The sequence below is a fragment of the Doryrhamphus excisus genome, chromosome 2 (assembly GCF_030265055.1).
Source record: "Doryrhamphus excisus isolate RoL2022-K1 chromosome 2, RoL_Dexc_1.0, whole genome shotgun sequence".
Lineage (NCBI taxonomy): Eukaryota > Metazoa > Chordata > Actinopteri > Syngnathiformes > Syngnathidae > Doryrhamphus > Doryrhamphus excisus.
The window spans coordinates 8,060,842-8,077,739 of NC_080467.1; the positions used below are offsets into that span (position 1 = coordinate 8,060,842).

The window sequence follows — 16,898 nt, forward strand, 5'->3', positions numbered from 1 at the left end:
ACCGGAAAAAGACTGAAAACGACGCGGATAAGATTGAGCAGCACGGCATTTTGGACAATAATTAACTAAACACACGTTTCTTGAATGAACAACACAACATTTAGCATTTGAACACAAAAATAACAATGTTTCTTACTCCGTGAGCGTGGTGACGAACGAGGCTGCTCTTCACGTCTGTGGTGCCGTCTTTGTGTCCTTCTCTTGTCAGACATTTCTTCCAAATTGCAAAGTCGGTTGTCTACGCTATAAAAGCTAAAACGAGTCCATACTTTATTGAAAATATGCTAGCTAATCTTTCAATTTAACGCGCCTTTTTTCTTTCTTCTTCTGCTTGCATTTCCTCTTCTTCTGTGGTTTCGGCCCTATTTTCTGCCTGTCTTGCGAGGAGCGCCCCCAGAGGATGTCCGTAGCACTTGCATAGTGGAATAATAATAAGTGCATGCAAAACTAAATGTAGAAGTCGTTATACTTTTAAGATATTTTACCCTCTAAAAGTATGCTTTTTAATAAACTCCAGGGGTTAAAATATTTAAAGTAAAATTTTGCTCCTTAAAAGTCAAATCTGTTTCAGCCACATCATTTCAATACTTTATGTAGTGAATATATGTTTTCTTCCAAACTAAAATAGTATATAGTTATATATAGTATAACATAACTAGAATATTGTGTACAATATCAACAGAAATGTGTGTGGGGGTGGGGACAAAATACACAGAAAGTCTTCTCAGTACACTGCAGTTTTTAATGAGTGAAGAAAATGACAGCAGTGCTCCTGCAGGGTCCAGTCATGGTTAGCTTATTCTTTTCTTTCTTTTGGAGGGGGTGGGGGACGAGAAAATAAACAGCCAAGGAATCAACCACCCTGCCAACATCCATATTGTACACACACCACTTCAATACCTGTATTTAAGTTCAATTCACACTTCTCTAAACATCACAACACATATATACTGTACATAATCAACCGTTAATCAAAGATATGTCCCATGATAAACAAGTAGGGTACGGGATGGGGGAGGGGGGGGGGGGGGGCAAATACAACACACCACCATTGAAAGAAGTGGTAAAGCAACAGAAGGAGAATTTGCGGAGATGGATTAATCCTCTCACTGACCCCCTGAACACAGATTTATTTTTTTACTTGGCGCTCCTTCCTCTTTCTGCCAGCACAGAAACATGCTACATATTGCACTTTTAATCACATCCCGCCTTCTTTTGTAATAAGGTAACAGTTTCATTCATTCATTCATTCGTGGAGGAAGTGAGCGGCAAAACTCTTATTTTACATGAAAAAACGGGAACGTTGTGTGTTGCATAGAGGAGGAGGAGCACGTGGAAGGATCCGGGCCTCGCTCGTAGATGGATGAAGGGAACAACAGAGTCCTCTAGGGTTCAATTGGTTTGCTGTTCAGAAAACAAAAACAAAAACATAACCAAAAAGAAGCAGGATTTCATTTTTTTTGTTGAGCGCACATAAAGCGAGCACACCCCTGTTTAGCTGAAATAACACAATGTGACCAACACCAACTGGGAAGGAAAGCAAAATATTGACTTAAATCAAAAGTCAATATTTAAATTTATCTAAAATCTGAAATGGTGATAATGAACCTATTTATGAATCATCTATTTCATAACCGATTATTTCTTTCATGACTCCCTGACATATTTGATGACTTTTCTAAATATTCCCTTCCGCTTCATGCCGAGGGTCTGTACTGTACGCTTTATACGGTATGCATGTGACTTCATCCAGTACATAGTCAGAGGTCTCTCATGCAGCAGTGGTGCTGTGTGATGGTATTTTGGGGGTAGGGATGTCGGTTGGGGTCGAGAGGGCGGGCGGGGGGGTGCGATGGGGTGGTCTTGCAGAGAGGTAGGAGCCGCTGCAGGAAGGTGGCGCTGTTGCCCCGTGGCATCGTATTCCGAGAGGAGGGAAAGATGCAGAGGAAAGGAAGAAGGAGGAAGGTCGGAGGTCTAGTGGGTCGGAGAAGGTGGGGGCCTCCGACTGTGGGGGACACACAGAAAGAGGGCGGAGCCGCATTGGGGTTATTTCAGTTATAAAGAAAAGCACATGAGGAAAAAGTCACACAAGGGGACACCCGATGACACATCGTCAGAGAAATGTGTCGTTTGCTGTTAAATGCATGACGTAACAACCATCTGTCACACGACGTTCAAGAGCGCACCTTGTTTAGCTCCTAGCATTTGGCTGCTTATCGCTACATTAGTAAAGCTTAGCTGAAAAAATATTTCATAAAATTTGCCGGCCTAAGCTTAGCATGATGTTTTTACCAATTTTTATTCATACACAAAAAATAGAAACCAGTTAACATACGTCAATGAGAAGATTTTGCAACCATTAGCCTGTTAGCACAGTCGCAGGTCTGAGCTCAATCAACCGGAATGGCAATTTATTTGTTGTTAGCCTCGCAGTTAGCTTTAAGATAAATTAAGCTAACTGGTGATTTCTTTCCAACAATGCTCTGTAATTGTGATTTAAACCTTTATAAAATATAGCATTTTGCATTTGCATTAGCATACTATTCATATACAGTAATGTAGCTTCAATGCCTCGCAGTTAGCTTTAAGGTAAATTAAGCTAAGTGGTGATTTCTTTACAAAAATGCTCTGTAATTGTGATTTAAACCTGTATAAAATAGAGCATTTTGCATTAGCATTAGCATATTATTCATGTACAGTAATGCAGCTACAATGCCTTGCAGTTAGCTTTAAGGTAAATTAAGATAAGTGGTGATTTCTTGACAAAAATGCTCTGTAATTGTGATTTAAACCTTTATAAAATAGAGCATTTAGCATTACCATTAGCATACTATACATATACAGTAATGTAGCTACAATGCCTTGCAGTTAGCTTTAAGGTAAATTAAGCTAAGTGGTGATTTCTTTACAAAAATGCTTTGTAATTGTGATTTAAACCTTTATAAAATAGAGCATTTAGCATTACCATTAGCATACTATACATATACAGTAATGTAGCTACAATGCGTTGTGGTTAGCTTTAAGATAAATTAAGCTAAGTGGTGATTTCTTTCCAAAAATGCTCTGTATTTGTGATTTATAAAATAGAGCATACCAAAAAATACTAACATAAAATAGGATTAAGGGTTTATTCCTTTGGAAAGTTGTCTAATCATGATTTAAACATTCATTCCACCTCATTACGTTATCAAATGACATATCAATTGAATGAGCAAGCAAACGGTTAGCCAAATTACCGGTAGCCTCGGTTGCTAATAATAAAACTAAGCCATCCATGATCCCATAATATATTGAACTTTGTCACATTTTTTGCTTCAATTGGTCACCAAATGGTTGATAAAGGTTGGGGTTGAAGGGATGTTATGCATCACATAAATCAATGACACACAGCAAACAAAATGGAGGCTGGACTGATTAGCCTCCATTTTAAAGTCTTCCCAACCCTGAAAACTGCATCACTGCACACTTTTGACAAACAAAATGTCAACACACAATGTGTGTTCCCATGCAGCACTCTAAGAAGAGAACAAAAAAGTGAGTGAAACAAATAATATGAGTCGTGAGAAGAGAAAGAAGAAGAAGGAAGGCGGCCATGATGGATGGGGTTATGCTAACAATGGTGGACAGCACAGACGTACCAGAAACAGGTTAGTCCTCATTGGTCAGTGATAGTGATTCTGTGGGAAAGAAGTGCGGTTATGTGGTAGGTAGGTGATGGATGTGTGGTGAGACAGAGACAAAGAAGAGCTTGGCTTAGTGAGAGCAAACAAAAAAAAGGTTACAAATCGGGACGAACAGGTTAGCTAGCTAGCTAGCGAAACCAACAACCTATTTCTCACCCGTCATTCCACTCACCAACACGCACAACAATTCCAATTTTTGGACACAAGGACGCTGATTCTCTTAGGAACAGTCTAAAGACTAGAAAGCCACCTTTCCGAATCTATGTAACATCTTTTGGTTCTATTTCTACATCACCACCAAAGTGTCCCACTTGTTTATTTACCTCCGCTTCCTGGTGTCTTCACATGCCCCTTTGTAACACAGAGCATCCACACCAGTTGGACAATGTGTGGATCATCACGTTCACCAGTAAGAGTTTTCATGACGATTTAGCAGGAAATGGTATTTAAAAATAAGCTGTAAAAAAAGAATATGATACACTTGTAGTCCATGGCTAATGACCCTAATGATGATTAATGACCCTAATGACCCTAATGACCCTAATGATGGTTAATGACCCTAATGATGATTAATGACCCTGATGGTTAATGACCCTAACGATGATTAATGACCCTGATGGTTAATGAACCTGATGATTATTGACTCTGATGATTAATGACCCTGATGATTATTGACCCTGATTGATGACCTGTCATCACCATGTATCTTAAGTTGTGTCATCACCGTGCGCCGGAAGTGGCGTCATCACCGTGTGCCTTAAGTTGCGTCATCACCGTGTGCCGGAAGTGGCGTCATCACCGTGTGCCGGATGTGGCGTCATCACCGTGCGCCGGAAGTGGCGTCATCACCGTGTGCCTTAACTTGCGTCATCACCGTGTGCCGGATGTAGCGTCATCACCGTGTGCCGGATGTGGCGTCATCACCGTGTGCCGGAAGTGGCGTCATCACCGTGTGCCGGATGTGGCGTCATCGCCGTGTGCCGGATGTGGCGTCATCGCCGTGTGCCGGAAGTGGCGTCATCGCCGTGTGCCGGAAGTGGCGTCATCGCCGTGTGCCGGAAGTGGCGTCATCACCGTGTGCCGGATGCGGCGTCATCACCGTGAGCCAAAGTGCCGGACGCGGCGCCATAGCCACGTGGCGACCGTGACGACGTCACCACGTGCCGAACATGGCGCCATCACAGCGCAGCGGCCTGCAAAATACCCGAGATCGATTTATCAACTAATTTGGATTAAACATTGGTGTAATTAATACAATAACATATATTATTTATAATTAATTTTAAACCACCCCCCCCCTACCCCTCCCGTCAGTCCTCACAAAGCCCGTCTATGTCGATCCATCGGGCCGGTTTTCTCTTATGTGTTTTCTGTATGCGAATCAATTTTAAAAAACATGTGAACGAATTAAATAATGAACGCCTTACCTCGTAGATCCACCGGCATTTCCGTCCGTCCGTCAGGCGTGTGGGTATAAACTCTGATAGAACCGCTTTTGGAGATCCTCAGAGTCTAACCTCAGATTTTAACAAAGTATTTTAACAAAGGGCCGACTGCAGCTTCAGGCGTGAGCGCCTTAACAAATGGCCTTCCGCTTCTTCAGGGATGTGTGTGCGTGTGTGCGGCCTAAGGCGACCCGTGAATGTGGGACTGTGGGGGGTTTAATTTGTTAAAAAACATAGACGTTTGACCCCCCTCGGACTTTAGCAAACGGTCGACAACATCTCCGGATGTGTGTGAGTGTGCGGCCTAAGGCATCCCGCGACCGCGCGAGCCGGGGGTTTAATTTGTTTAAAAACATGCATTGTTAAAAAATGGAGGTAATTATCCAATCACTCCATATTACAGTCTGACCTATGGTGGCAGTGCGGGGGGCCGACTTAGACATGTACGGACATGTCCGGCTTTTAAAAAACTGCCGCCTCATCATGGCGTATCGGGGGGTTGTGGGGGCCCGGAGTACAATAAGCCACAAAACTTAGCTCCGGATGAGACGGCCTCATTGTACTCAAAATTCGTCCGTCTTCATGAAAGCATTCTACCACCCACGACAGTATTCCGCGGGTATAAAACAGGCTCAACAGTCAAACAAAAGTCATTACCTACATACACTTCTGCAGAGAGCTCAACACATTTGTGATGAAACCTGGTGACTATGCGTCGTTTTGTTTTATAACTTAAAACCAAACCTTTAACTTCAAGAATCCAATCAATTACTGGCGTTATATTTTTGTAGATATTGTAAAAGCAGGAGTTCATCCACAACGGGGAAATCACACTCGTGAGTACTTATGACAAAATTTAAGTCGGCGATATTCACATTGTTTTAATTGACGGCGTTATGACTTGTAGCGGACTTTGATGAGGAGTTGCCACAGGTGGAAGTTGGTAAGTACTGATTTGCATTAAGTTTGGATCATAAGCGTAGTAAAGCTTATTTTAAAACATCAACTACAGAGCTATGTGTTACAAGATGTATGACTTTAAAAACATCAATTACAGCGCTACACAAAGTTGCGGAAGGGCGATTTTGCGGAACGTTCAAAGACCGGAGAGAAGGTGATCATACAAAGGAGAATGATTTTGAACCTCATGTTCACCGAATGAGTGTTGAAGTGCATCGACAGGACTTGGGTATGTATCGATCTACATCAAGTTAACAACGAGGCTCGTGATGACGTTTAAACATGAATTACAGGATTAAGCAACATCGCAAAGGAGTGTGTAGAAGCGGATGGAGGTCGTGAGAAAGATCTGGCTTCTGTGGTGACAGAGGGGTGTGACCAAGACTCTGATGATAAACCAGGTAATGTGTAATTGATGATGCAATACAATATCCGATCATTATAATATGGTGATACCCTATCATTATAATAACGACGGTGATATTATTCCTTCGCAGAAAGAAGCAGAGGTCGGGGTAAACGACAAAGCAGAGGAGTGACAGATCGAAAGAAAAGAATCAGAGCTCGAAAGCTGTTGATGAAAAGTCTTCTCACCCACGTGCTTCACATCTTAGCTGAAGTCTGGTAATGTTGATCGTTTTTTTGCTTTTGCCAGACCTATGGATTTTAATATGGATGAGGGTTACCCAGTCGATGTACCGTGTGAACTGACGGATGTCATAAACGAGTTAAATAGAATCCCCAACGAGCAAAATGACCCACTACCCGAAACAAACGATCATTATGATACTGGTGATGATCCTTTTTTTGCCATCAGGCAAATCGCAGACTTTGAAGATTTTTTTAATCCGCTTGAAAGAGCGCTCGAGCGGCTTAATCAGCCATCAGCGTCTGGTTGTATACACGACGAGCCGTCCTCACAAGCCGGGGGAGGTCTGGCCGAGCCACAGATTGTGAACAGAGACCGTTTCAACAATGTGGAAATAAGACGCGTGCTAAACATTCCCCCTCCCGAGCGTGTACCTAACTTTGCGACCTTCTACGTAGGTGTTATGGAACACGTGAATGATTTAGTCGATAGAGCTATAGGTGTTTCAGCACCAGGGGATGTTGTGCAGCTGGAGTTGATGGGGGAGGGATTGAGACAACACATAGTCGCCCGAGCGACGGATGACCCTAACGATATCAGAACTGCGTTTCAAGATTTACTGGATCGATTGGTACAATCCAACCTAGAAGTCATGACCGATGCTGGTTTAGAACTCGTCATGCAGGTGGTGCGTGACCGGAGAGGTGGGGGAAAACGCAAGTTGGAGAATACACTTGATTGTGAAATCATCCAAAAGAAAAAACGGCATTTGTACACTTTGTACAATAGAGATCAATTATGCTTCGCCACCATTATAGCTCTGATGCTAGATAGCCATCAGACGGTAGAGTCTGCCAGGCAACGGGCTCGGTACCTACAGCATTGTGTAGGCTTGAGCGAACATACCCCGGTGGGTTTTAATGACATCCATAAATTTGAGACGGTTCTGAATCGTAAAATTGTTGTCTTGTACAGAAATGAGGGATTTACACCGCTTTGTCATTTTGAGACAAATTTCACCAAATCGACAGACACATTGTTTTTGTTTTTGGCGCAGAATCACTACTACGGTGTAAAATCAGTAGCGGCTTTTGTCGGGCACAGGTATTTCTGCCATTTTTGCTACAAAGGTCACGACAATCTCAACACACATCGATGTCAATGGCATTGCCCCGTTTGCACCACACACGACTGCATGCGGCAGGAGATGGCTGGAGTTTACTGCTCCGATTGTCACAAAGTATGCCGCACCAAAGTTTGTTTTGCCAAACACAAGGAGCGCAAACACACGACCAAAAGCGGGGTCTGCGTTAGCACGTGCGACTTGTGGAAAAGGTGTGATCAATGCAATATGACGTACTACGTCAACAAGAACAAACCCCCCAGAAAGCATGTATGTCCTGTTAGACGATGTCAGACCTGCAATGAACAAATGCCTCGTGATAATGATGCAACCCCCCACCTGTGTTTCATGCAACCGCTAACGACAGAAAAACCATGCGATAGCCTGATATTCTATGATTTTGAAACCTACGTTGATCAAAACAACAAACACGTCCCTTACCTGGTGTGTACAAAAACATTGGGCGGAACTGAGCTGAGTTGGTTTGGGGTGGACTGCGTCAAAAAATTTCTCCTCCACTTCAGGAGCAATAAGTTTAAAGGGTCGACTTTAATAGCTCACAACGCAAGAGGATTTGACAGCTATTTGATCCTCAATCAAATGATAGAGATGAAACTCACGCCGTCCATTATCATGACGGGGAGTAAAGTTCTGAGTTTTACAGACCAAGATTATAATTTAAAGTACATCGATTCGCTGTCATTCCTCACCATGCGACTCAGCGCCATGCCCAAAGCCTTAGGGTTTGAAAATCAAACTAAAGGTTATTTTCCACACGAGTTCAGCTCCATGGGGCATCTAAAGTACGTAGGCCCATACCCGCCACCCGACGCTTACGGCCTACAACGTATGGCTCCGGCTGAGAAAGAGTTGTTTCTTGCTTGGTACGGTAAAGAGTGCGGTGGCACATTTAACTTTGAGAAGGAGGCTTTACTCTATTGCAAAAACGATGTTGACATTTTGTTCCAGGCGTGCTCTAGATTCAGAGATGAATTTCTTAGCGAGACGGATGTAGACCCGATGAGTTGCATCACCATAGCCTCAGCCTGTATGAAAGTGTTCAGGACCAGGTTCTTAAAACCTAACACGGTCGCTATACCGCCGCCAGACAATTATGCGCGTCAACACAAATCATACTCACAAGCGGGCATCCAATATTTGGAATGGGTTGCGCACAGCGAAAAAGTGTTCATTAAACACGCGCTGAACTCTGGTGAAAAAAAGATTGGCGAGTACTTTGTAGACGGTTATGCCGAGTCAGGGGGTATAAAATATGTCTGGGAGTTCCTGGGGTGTTTTTTTCACGGATGCTCCGATTGTTTTCAACCGTCTGAGATTTGTCCATTAACGAAGCGCCCCTTTCAGGAGCTGCGTGACAAAACTGAGAAGAAATTAGAGGCGTTAAAGACCAAACACGGGACGCGTGTCACGGTAATGAAGGAGCACGAGTGGGATAACATGAAAAAGACGCATCCGGGGGTGCGGGCATTCCTGCGTAACTATAACCATCCGGAGCCTCTTTCACCGCGGCAGGCCTTTTTCGGGGGTCGAACGAGTGCGTTTACTCTAAGGTATACGGCTGCGCAAAACGAACGCGTGATGTACGTTGATGTCACCTCCCTGTATCCTTATGTGAACAGCAACTTTGCTTACCCGCTAGGTCACCCCCGCGTTATCCACAGAGACTTTGATGACCCGCGAAACTATTACGGTCTCATTAAAGCGAAAATTTACCCGCCTAGAGGCCTTTTCTTTCCTGTTCTTCCGCACAAAACATCCAAGGGGAAACTGGTGTTTCCACTATGTCGTACATGTGCCGAAACAAACAACCAGGAGGGGTCGTGTTCCCATGATGATGACAAGAGGGCTCTGACCGGTGTGTGGGTCACGGTTGAATTCAACAAAGCCGTTGAATTAGGTTACAGGGTGGCCGCGATTATGGAGGTGTGGCATTTTGAAAGGTCTAGCGACGCCATCTTTGTGGATTATATGCATACTTTTCTGAAGGGGAAACAGGAGGCCTCCGGGTACCCCCCCCGGTGTGGTTGATGACGAAAGCAGAGAAAAGTACCGACGCGACTACCAAACCCATCAGGGTATCCGCTTAGACCCGTCTAAAATCAAACCAAACCCGGCAAAGAGACAGATGTCTAAACTCTTTCTGAATTCTCTTTGGGGGAAACTAGGACAGAGGGATAATTTAGCCCAAACCCAACTCGTCAGAAACCCTGATGATTTTTTCAACCTCATGTTTTCGGGTAAATATGAACTCAAGTACTTTTCCTTCCTCAACGATGATGTGGCGATGATACAGTATAATTACAATCAGCGTTACATCAAGCCCTCCGGTAAATCCTCCAACATCTTTTACGCCTGTTTTACAACGGCGTACGCCAGGATGTTAATGTACAGGTACCTGGAGCAGCTACAGACGCGGGTTCTTTACACTGACACAGACAGCCTTATTTACGTCGTTAAAGAGGGGGAGACACCTCTCCCGCTGGGGGATTACTCGGGCGATTTGACGGACGAACTGAACGGTGACAGCATTCAGGAGTTTGTCGCAGCCGGTCCTAAAAGCTACGCTTACCAAACCCGCGACAGCGGGAAAACTGTGTTGAAGGTGAAAGGTATCACACAAACGCAAGAGTGCTGCGAACGAGTCAATTTCGACAGCGTCAAAACACTGGTGGAGGGTTACATTCAATCAGACCGCACACAGGCCGCAGCTCTTGAAACACCCCAGCATAACATCATACGTGATAAAAGGGGGTTTCATTTGAAAAACACAACATTCATGAAAAAGTTCAGGGTGGTGTACGACAAAAGACGGCTCTTGCCTGACGGGACAACGCTCCCGTTTGGCTATTAGCACAAAAATGGATATGGGGCGGGTTAATTTCGACCCTAGGTTAGAGCTACCGTTTTCATGTCTGATTTCAGGTCCCAGCGGTTGTGGAAAAACCTTTTTTGTAAAAAGTATTTTAGAAAACTGTGAACATGTCATGAAATGTGTACCGCAAAATGTGGTGTGGATCTACACCTCTTATCAACCCATGTACGATGAAATGCAAAAAAGGAATAAAAGACTCAAGTTTGTGGAGGGATTGCCTGATTCCTTTGACGATGAAAACCTCTTTCCACGTGACCAGACGCATCTCATCATCCTGGATGATTTGATCTTCCAAGCTTCGGATCACCCCGAGGTTGTAAAAATATTTACGCAGTACAGACATCATAGGAATATGAGCGTCATTTTGATGACTCAAAACGTCTTCCACCAAGGTAAATACAGCCGGACAATCAGTTTAAACAGTAATTATATGGTGCTGTTTAAAAACCCTAGAGATATGCTTCAAACAAGAGTTTTAGCTCACCAGATTTTCCCCATGAGAAAGAAATATTTTTTAGAGAGTTTTGAGGACGCCACCAAAGAGCCTCACGGGTATTTATTACTGGATCTGACCCCCGCATGTCCAGAACAATATAGACTGAGGACGGGGTTACTACCCCACCACTGGCCTACCGTTTACATGCCTAAAGGTTGATATCATGTCTAAGCTTTTAAAAAGAAACGCCCCGCAGCTCAAAGCCCTGTTTCACGCAACACCGAGAAAGCGTAAAGATATCTTGACTCACGGCTCCTCAGACTTGGTGAAGGCTCTATGCGAGATTGCGTTAAATCTCTTAAGAGGTCACATACCGCTGTCGTCGTCTCAGTACAAAAAATTTAAAAAACAAAAGAATATTATACGCTTACTGGCAAATAAAAAAACCAGTCTGAAACGAAAAAGAACCGCTCTCAGTCAGAGGGGCGGCTTTATTCTCCCCCTGCTTGCCACGGTTGTGCCGGCGTTGGGTAGTCTTTTGGGGGGACTATTGAGGAGAGATTAATAATATTTAAAAAAGATGTCTCTGAGGACGACGCAGAAGATGTTTCTTGTTTCGCCGCAACAATTGGAGCGGCTGGGTAGAACAGAGCCATCCATCCGACAAGACGCGGAACATGATTTGGATTTAAAAATGAGGGCCGTGTTAGAAGATCGGACGTTGAATCAGTACGATAAGGTTAAAAAGTACGAGGCTTTGTTGGAGCGCTACCTGGGATTCCTTAAACAAGATCAGAACGAGCGTCATTCGCTAACCTTAACCGTGCCTCGGGATCCTATTCATGACCTTATCCAGAAGGGGGAGAGCGAGAGGAAAAAAGAGCAGCCGGGGGAGGAGGGGGTAATGGGTGCTGGTCGCGAGGACGGCGGTTGGACGGACATTTTACAAAATATCCCCGCACGCCGACGCAGAAATGCTGAATATGTTTTGAAGAAATTATCCGTCGATAGAACAGCGTGGACCCCGATGAGTGAGTTTGTTTTTCAAGGAAAACCTATAAAAGGGTCGCATATGACGGATCTACTCAAACACCTCACAATAGACTATGGAAAAAAAAAACAGGAACCCCCGCCTAGAGGTTGGAACGAGTTTCTCCACGTGCTCTCTGAAGTCAATGTTCCTACAACAACCGTGTCTAACCCTCAAGCTCGTGAACAATTTAGGACCGTCAAAAACGGATCGCCTAACCAAGAGGGGCATCAGGATGTAGTCGTCAAAAAGAAGAAGAGGAGAAAGACATCCGCGAGTATAAAGTGGACGTCTTTTTGAATGAAAAACGTGTTCGATATGATAAATAAAATATATAATAATCACACAAAGGCATTCGCGCGTCTTTAATGAAGTGTTTATTATATTGTCACAAACACCGACAATCTTTAAACTTGTGAAAAGAACACGCCCGCTGCCCCCCGCAGTTTAAAAAATCACGTTCAACAAATGCGGAGACCATAGCATCGTTTTTAAGCACATCGTCTGTGTAACTGTCTATGACGTCTTGATAAGACAGACCGCACCCTCTTCTACATAGGTAGTACACACAGTGTTGGCCGCATGTGGTAGATAGCTCGTGTTGAAGTTGTTGGTTATGATACACTATACGATCAGAATTATTCTCCAAAAATGTCACTATACTTTGGGGGTAATATTTGAAATCCGGGGGGAATCCAAAAGAGTCAAAGAAACTGCAGTTACCACCCTTTTCCAAGGACAAGGCGAGCCAGTGCTCTCCGGGTAAGCTACGCGGATGCGTATTGACGATGTAAAAGCACGGCGGTTTGGGATGTAGCGCTTGTAGCTCGTCTGAGGCGTAAACGCCCTGAAATAGTTTGCCCTGGAGACGTTTCATGAGGGTTTCAATCTCTTTTCCGTTCATGACGTCAGTAATAGTCCACCAAAACCTGTCGCTTTGAATTAATTTCCAGAACGGAGTCGTAACAGGCGTACACAATGAGGGTGGTGGTGTGGGGGAGGGGGACTCTAAACCGCATCTCCAGTCTGACCGTGCCGCTGGATACAGGTGCAAGAGCCCCGGAATCTTCGTTGGGATTCAAATTAAAAACAAATAGAGCGTAACCCTGTTTGAAATCCTCGTGATCTATACAGAGCGGTATATCTTTTAAATGTCTTCCTGTGGATGTAAACAGGTTATGAAATTCACGAATCGCATTCCCTTCATTAAATTGAGGCTGGAAAGCTTTGGAGGGGATCTGGCGGCCATCTTGACACAGAGCTAAATATTCTACATCGTGATGGGCAAAGTTAAAAGGGTTAAGATCCCTTCTCCCTACAAACGCGTTGTGGTTTACGAGCCCCAAAACCACATACCTGGGTGTATTACCGAGGAAAAGATTATCTTGATGGCATATGCGGGAGTGTTGGGGTATAGAAAATGTTTTTACGTTAATTCTGGATAGAGGATAAAGAGCGTTATCTTTAGTCAAAGCGGCTGCGTGTCCTAAGCTGACGGCGGGTGAGACGGTCACTTTTTTCACAAAAAGCGAGGCCCCCAGTATTTTTAGACGGAAATTTGCATCGGGGGGACTCATTAAACAAAAACTATCGCTGGCTTTGATGAGTTTGAGTCTGAGATCCACTTTGTTTAAGAGCAGTCTTTCGCAGAAAAAAATATCGGCGTGGATAGGACCGAGCACTTGAAACTCTCTCGACCCCGCAATCACTCGGGCTCTTTTGACCAGACCCTCATTAACGCCATCGCCGGCCATCGCCGTCGAGTCCATGAAACCTCGCGTGTCTTTATAAAACATACCGGCTGTGAATTGACTTTTTAGCGAATCCTCTGAAAAGTTCAACAGCGTCTCTATTACGGCTCTGTAAGAGTGTGTGGCGCTGGACTGGGAGATCAGCCTGTCACCGAGGGTCACATCCACTTGTGAGAAAATTGTATTGATGGGGTAATTGATAATACCCACGCGGGCGTTAGGCTCCAAACGACCCCCATCCCCGTCGGTCACCTGCAGTCGCAGGTGAAGCAGTGTGTCCGAGAGGTCGAGATATTTACTTCCATCGCCGGGGATAAAGAATTCAATAGGTCCGTCGTTAGTCAGGGCCGACAAAGGTAGAATCTCAACATACTGGGTGTGCTCTATGGAGAGCTGGGTCATGGGGGCTGAAAACAGATCCAACTCGGTCAAGGCGCATTCTTGTGATTTGTGGTGTAACAACGCCATCTTTTTTTTTTGGAGTTAAGAGAAAATGTCGACGCTGCTTCTCGGACGTCTTCTGCGTGATACTGATTTCTTTTTTGAAGCGCTTTTGCGTTTTTTATACCCGTCGATGCGTAATCCGATAGGTCTCTTGGTTGCTCTTCGTGCTAAAACCATCAGACCCGAGCCTTCTTGCCCCTCCTCTTTTCGATGCATTTTTTCCAACACGCGCCCGGCCACATCGGTTACAATATTTTTGGCCGCTGTTTTTAAGTGGGGTTGTGCCAGACCGACGCCCTTCTTAACCATCGGCATGATAAAGCGAAATAATTTAGCAAAGACCGAGCCCAAGCCGCGACCGTATTGCACAGGTGCTCCGTGAAACCCCGGAGTTGACCCCCCGGCTTGATTTTCATAGTAATGGACGAACCGGTATAGATCCGGACGAACCTCGACCATCACCATCTTTTATTTATTTAGATGCTTTAAAATGTAACGTCACAATCACTTTTCCGTGTCTAAAGTCGACGGGTTGGTTCTGGTCGGTCTTGATTTCAACGCCTATGTTTTCAATATGCCTTCTACAAATAGGTATATAGTAAGCCGGGTTAAAAGAACGAGATACGATCTCTCCGTATTACCCTTGAACCGGAACCGTCCTTAAAAGCGGAGCGAACGCGTCTCCGACTATCTGATGCGAGGTGATGTCGGTATAAATGAATAAATTATAAAACCCCGCGTTTATATCGGCTGTGTGAGGTGATTCGACCGCAAACGGACCGCACGTAAACCACCGTCCGGGGTTCAAACCGAGTATGTACGCCAGCGGTGGGGAAAACCTTAATTTAAAACGACCGCTCCCCTTCCATGTGAACTTGCGTTTGAGCGTGTTGTAATATAGACCAATTTCTGGAGCAATTTTTTTAATAGCATGGTTTATCTCTTTCGTAATGATTTCTACCGTGTTATAACATCCGGCATCCGTGGTTAGAGTTTGGATTTTAAATCGATTCTCATCAAAAGTTTCGGGGGACTCGTATTGCATCGTCTCATCGATGTAAGTATCCCCGCGCCCACGGCGTACGTTAAAGTCTTCGGGGTTGATCTCGGTCGTCTTGAGTTCGGGGGCTCCGTGTTGCCACATGTCAACGATGTGAAATACCCCGGACCCTCGTTGTACATTGAACCACGTACGGGGGTAGCATATCTCTGTGAGAGCCACCTGCCATTTTCCTTGGAGGTGAATATGTTGAGCTAAATTTACTCTGTAAACGGCTGTTGTATTCCCTGGAAACACGTCGTAGCTGGAGTTTGACGGTAAAGTCACATAAAAACCTTCCTCCGAATTGGACTCCATGACCGCTTCTGCGGGGGGTTTCTACCGTAGGGTGAGCTTTATATATCCGTTATCTCAGCGGCTGGGACCCACGAGTCAAACTTTTCAGGCCAACCCTTCCAGCGTATCAGACACTGCTTCTGACCTCTAAACGTACGTCTTTTAAGAATTTTTTCAATGTGAAACGCCTTATCTTTTGATATTTTAACTTTTTGTAGCTCCGCCTCATAAAATGAGCCTTCAATGGGTTCCCCGTCGTAATCCACAAGCTTGTACACGGGGGGAAACCTATGTATGGTTTCGGCTATTGTAAACAATTCATTTGTAAAACTCTGCTCGTATTTCTTATCAAATACACCCCTCAGTTTAGAGATTCTTACGAGATCCCCTTTTTTGAAATTCATTTTTAATTGTTTTTGATACCTGAGGGGGATGGCTCCGTACAGATTTTGAAAAACCTGCAGAGTATTTTCTGAATTAACTTGATTGGGTTTCATTTTTATACTGCTATGGTATGCGTCATTGTAGCTATTGACTAAATCCTGTACGACATCGATGTATCGCTGCGTGTTGTTAGCCGTGAGGAATTTAGCCATCCTGGTCTTTAGACTTCTGTTGAAGCGTTCGACAACCGACGCTTTCAGATCACTGGCTGTGGCAAAATGATCGATGTTGTGCTTTTTTAACAGAGCGGCTAACTGTTTATTGAAAAATTCTTTGCCTCGATCCGTTTGCAGCTTCTTGGGTATTTGGCTTTCTAAAAAGATGGATCGAAAAGCTTCCGCGACTTCTGCCGCGGTCTTGTCTCTCAGCACACGCACGTAGGCTTTTTTTGAAAACACGTCTATGACGTTTAATAAATATTTATAACCGTCGTTGTGATCGGCGAACGCCTGCATATCGCAAAGATCTGCTTGAAATTGGTTTAAAGGTCTTGGTACAAAAACTTTATTCCTGGGGAAGTGAACTCTAGCCGGTTTATGCAGAGTATAAGCGTCTTGCTTGGATAAAAAATCTTTAACTTTGGCGATTTTGACTTTGCGACCCGTTTCATCCTGCAGGGCTTGATGTAATCGGTTTACACCGCTAAACCCAGCGGGGTGTGCGGGATCATAAAACATTTTACGCATGCGACGGTCACTCATAATGGAAATGATGTATTTCTGATTTAACAACCTAATTTACCAATGATGTGACACACACACACA

At 44.3% G+C, this 16,898-nt stretch overlaps 1 protein-coding gene and 1 long non-coding RNA gene across 2 annotated transcripts in view; both read right to left on the reverse strand.

The window, feature by feature from the left end:
* Positions 1 to 621: 621 nt before the first annotated feature.
* Positions 622 to 3,969, reverse strand: LOC131120049 (uncharacterized). The gene is made up of 3 exons (XR_009126645.1): positions 3,856 to 3,969; positions 3,639 to 3,677; positions 622 to 2,005 (listed from the first exon to the last, which is right to left on the reverse strand). It is a non-coding gene; the product is annotated as an uncharacterized LOC131120049 (long non-coding RNA).
* A 93-nt stretch (positions 3,970 to 4,062) lies between these two features.
* Positions 4,063 to 16,898, reverse strand: part of dnm1a (dynamin 1a) — a 50,994-nt gene continuing 38,158 nt past the window's right edge. Inside the window, exon 24 of the mRNA XM_058065066.1 lies at positions 4,063 to 4,876. Coding sequence (XP_057921049.1) covers positions 4,837 to 4,876 — 40 coding nt within the window. The 3' untranslated portion in view covers positions 4,063 to 4,836. The remainder of the gene's footprint in view (positions 4,877 to 16,898) is intronic.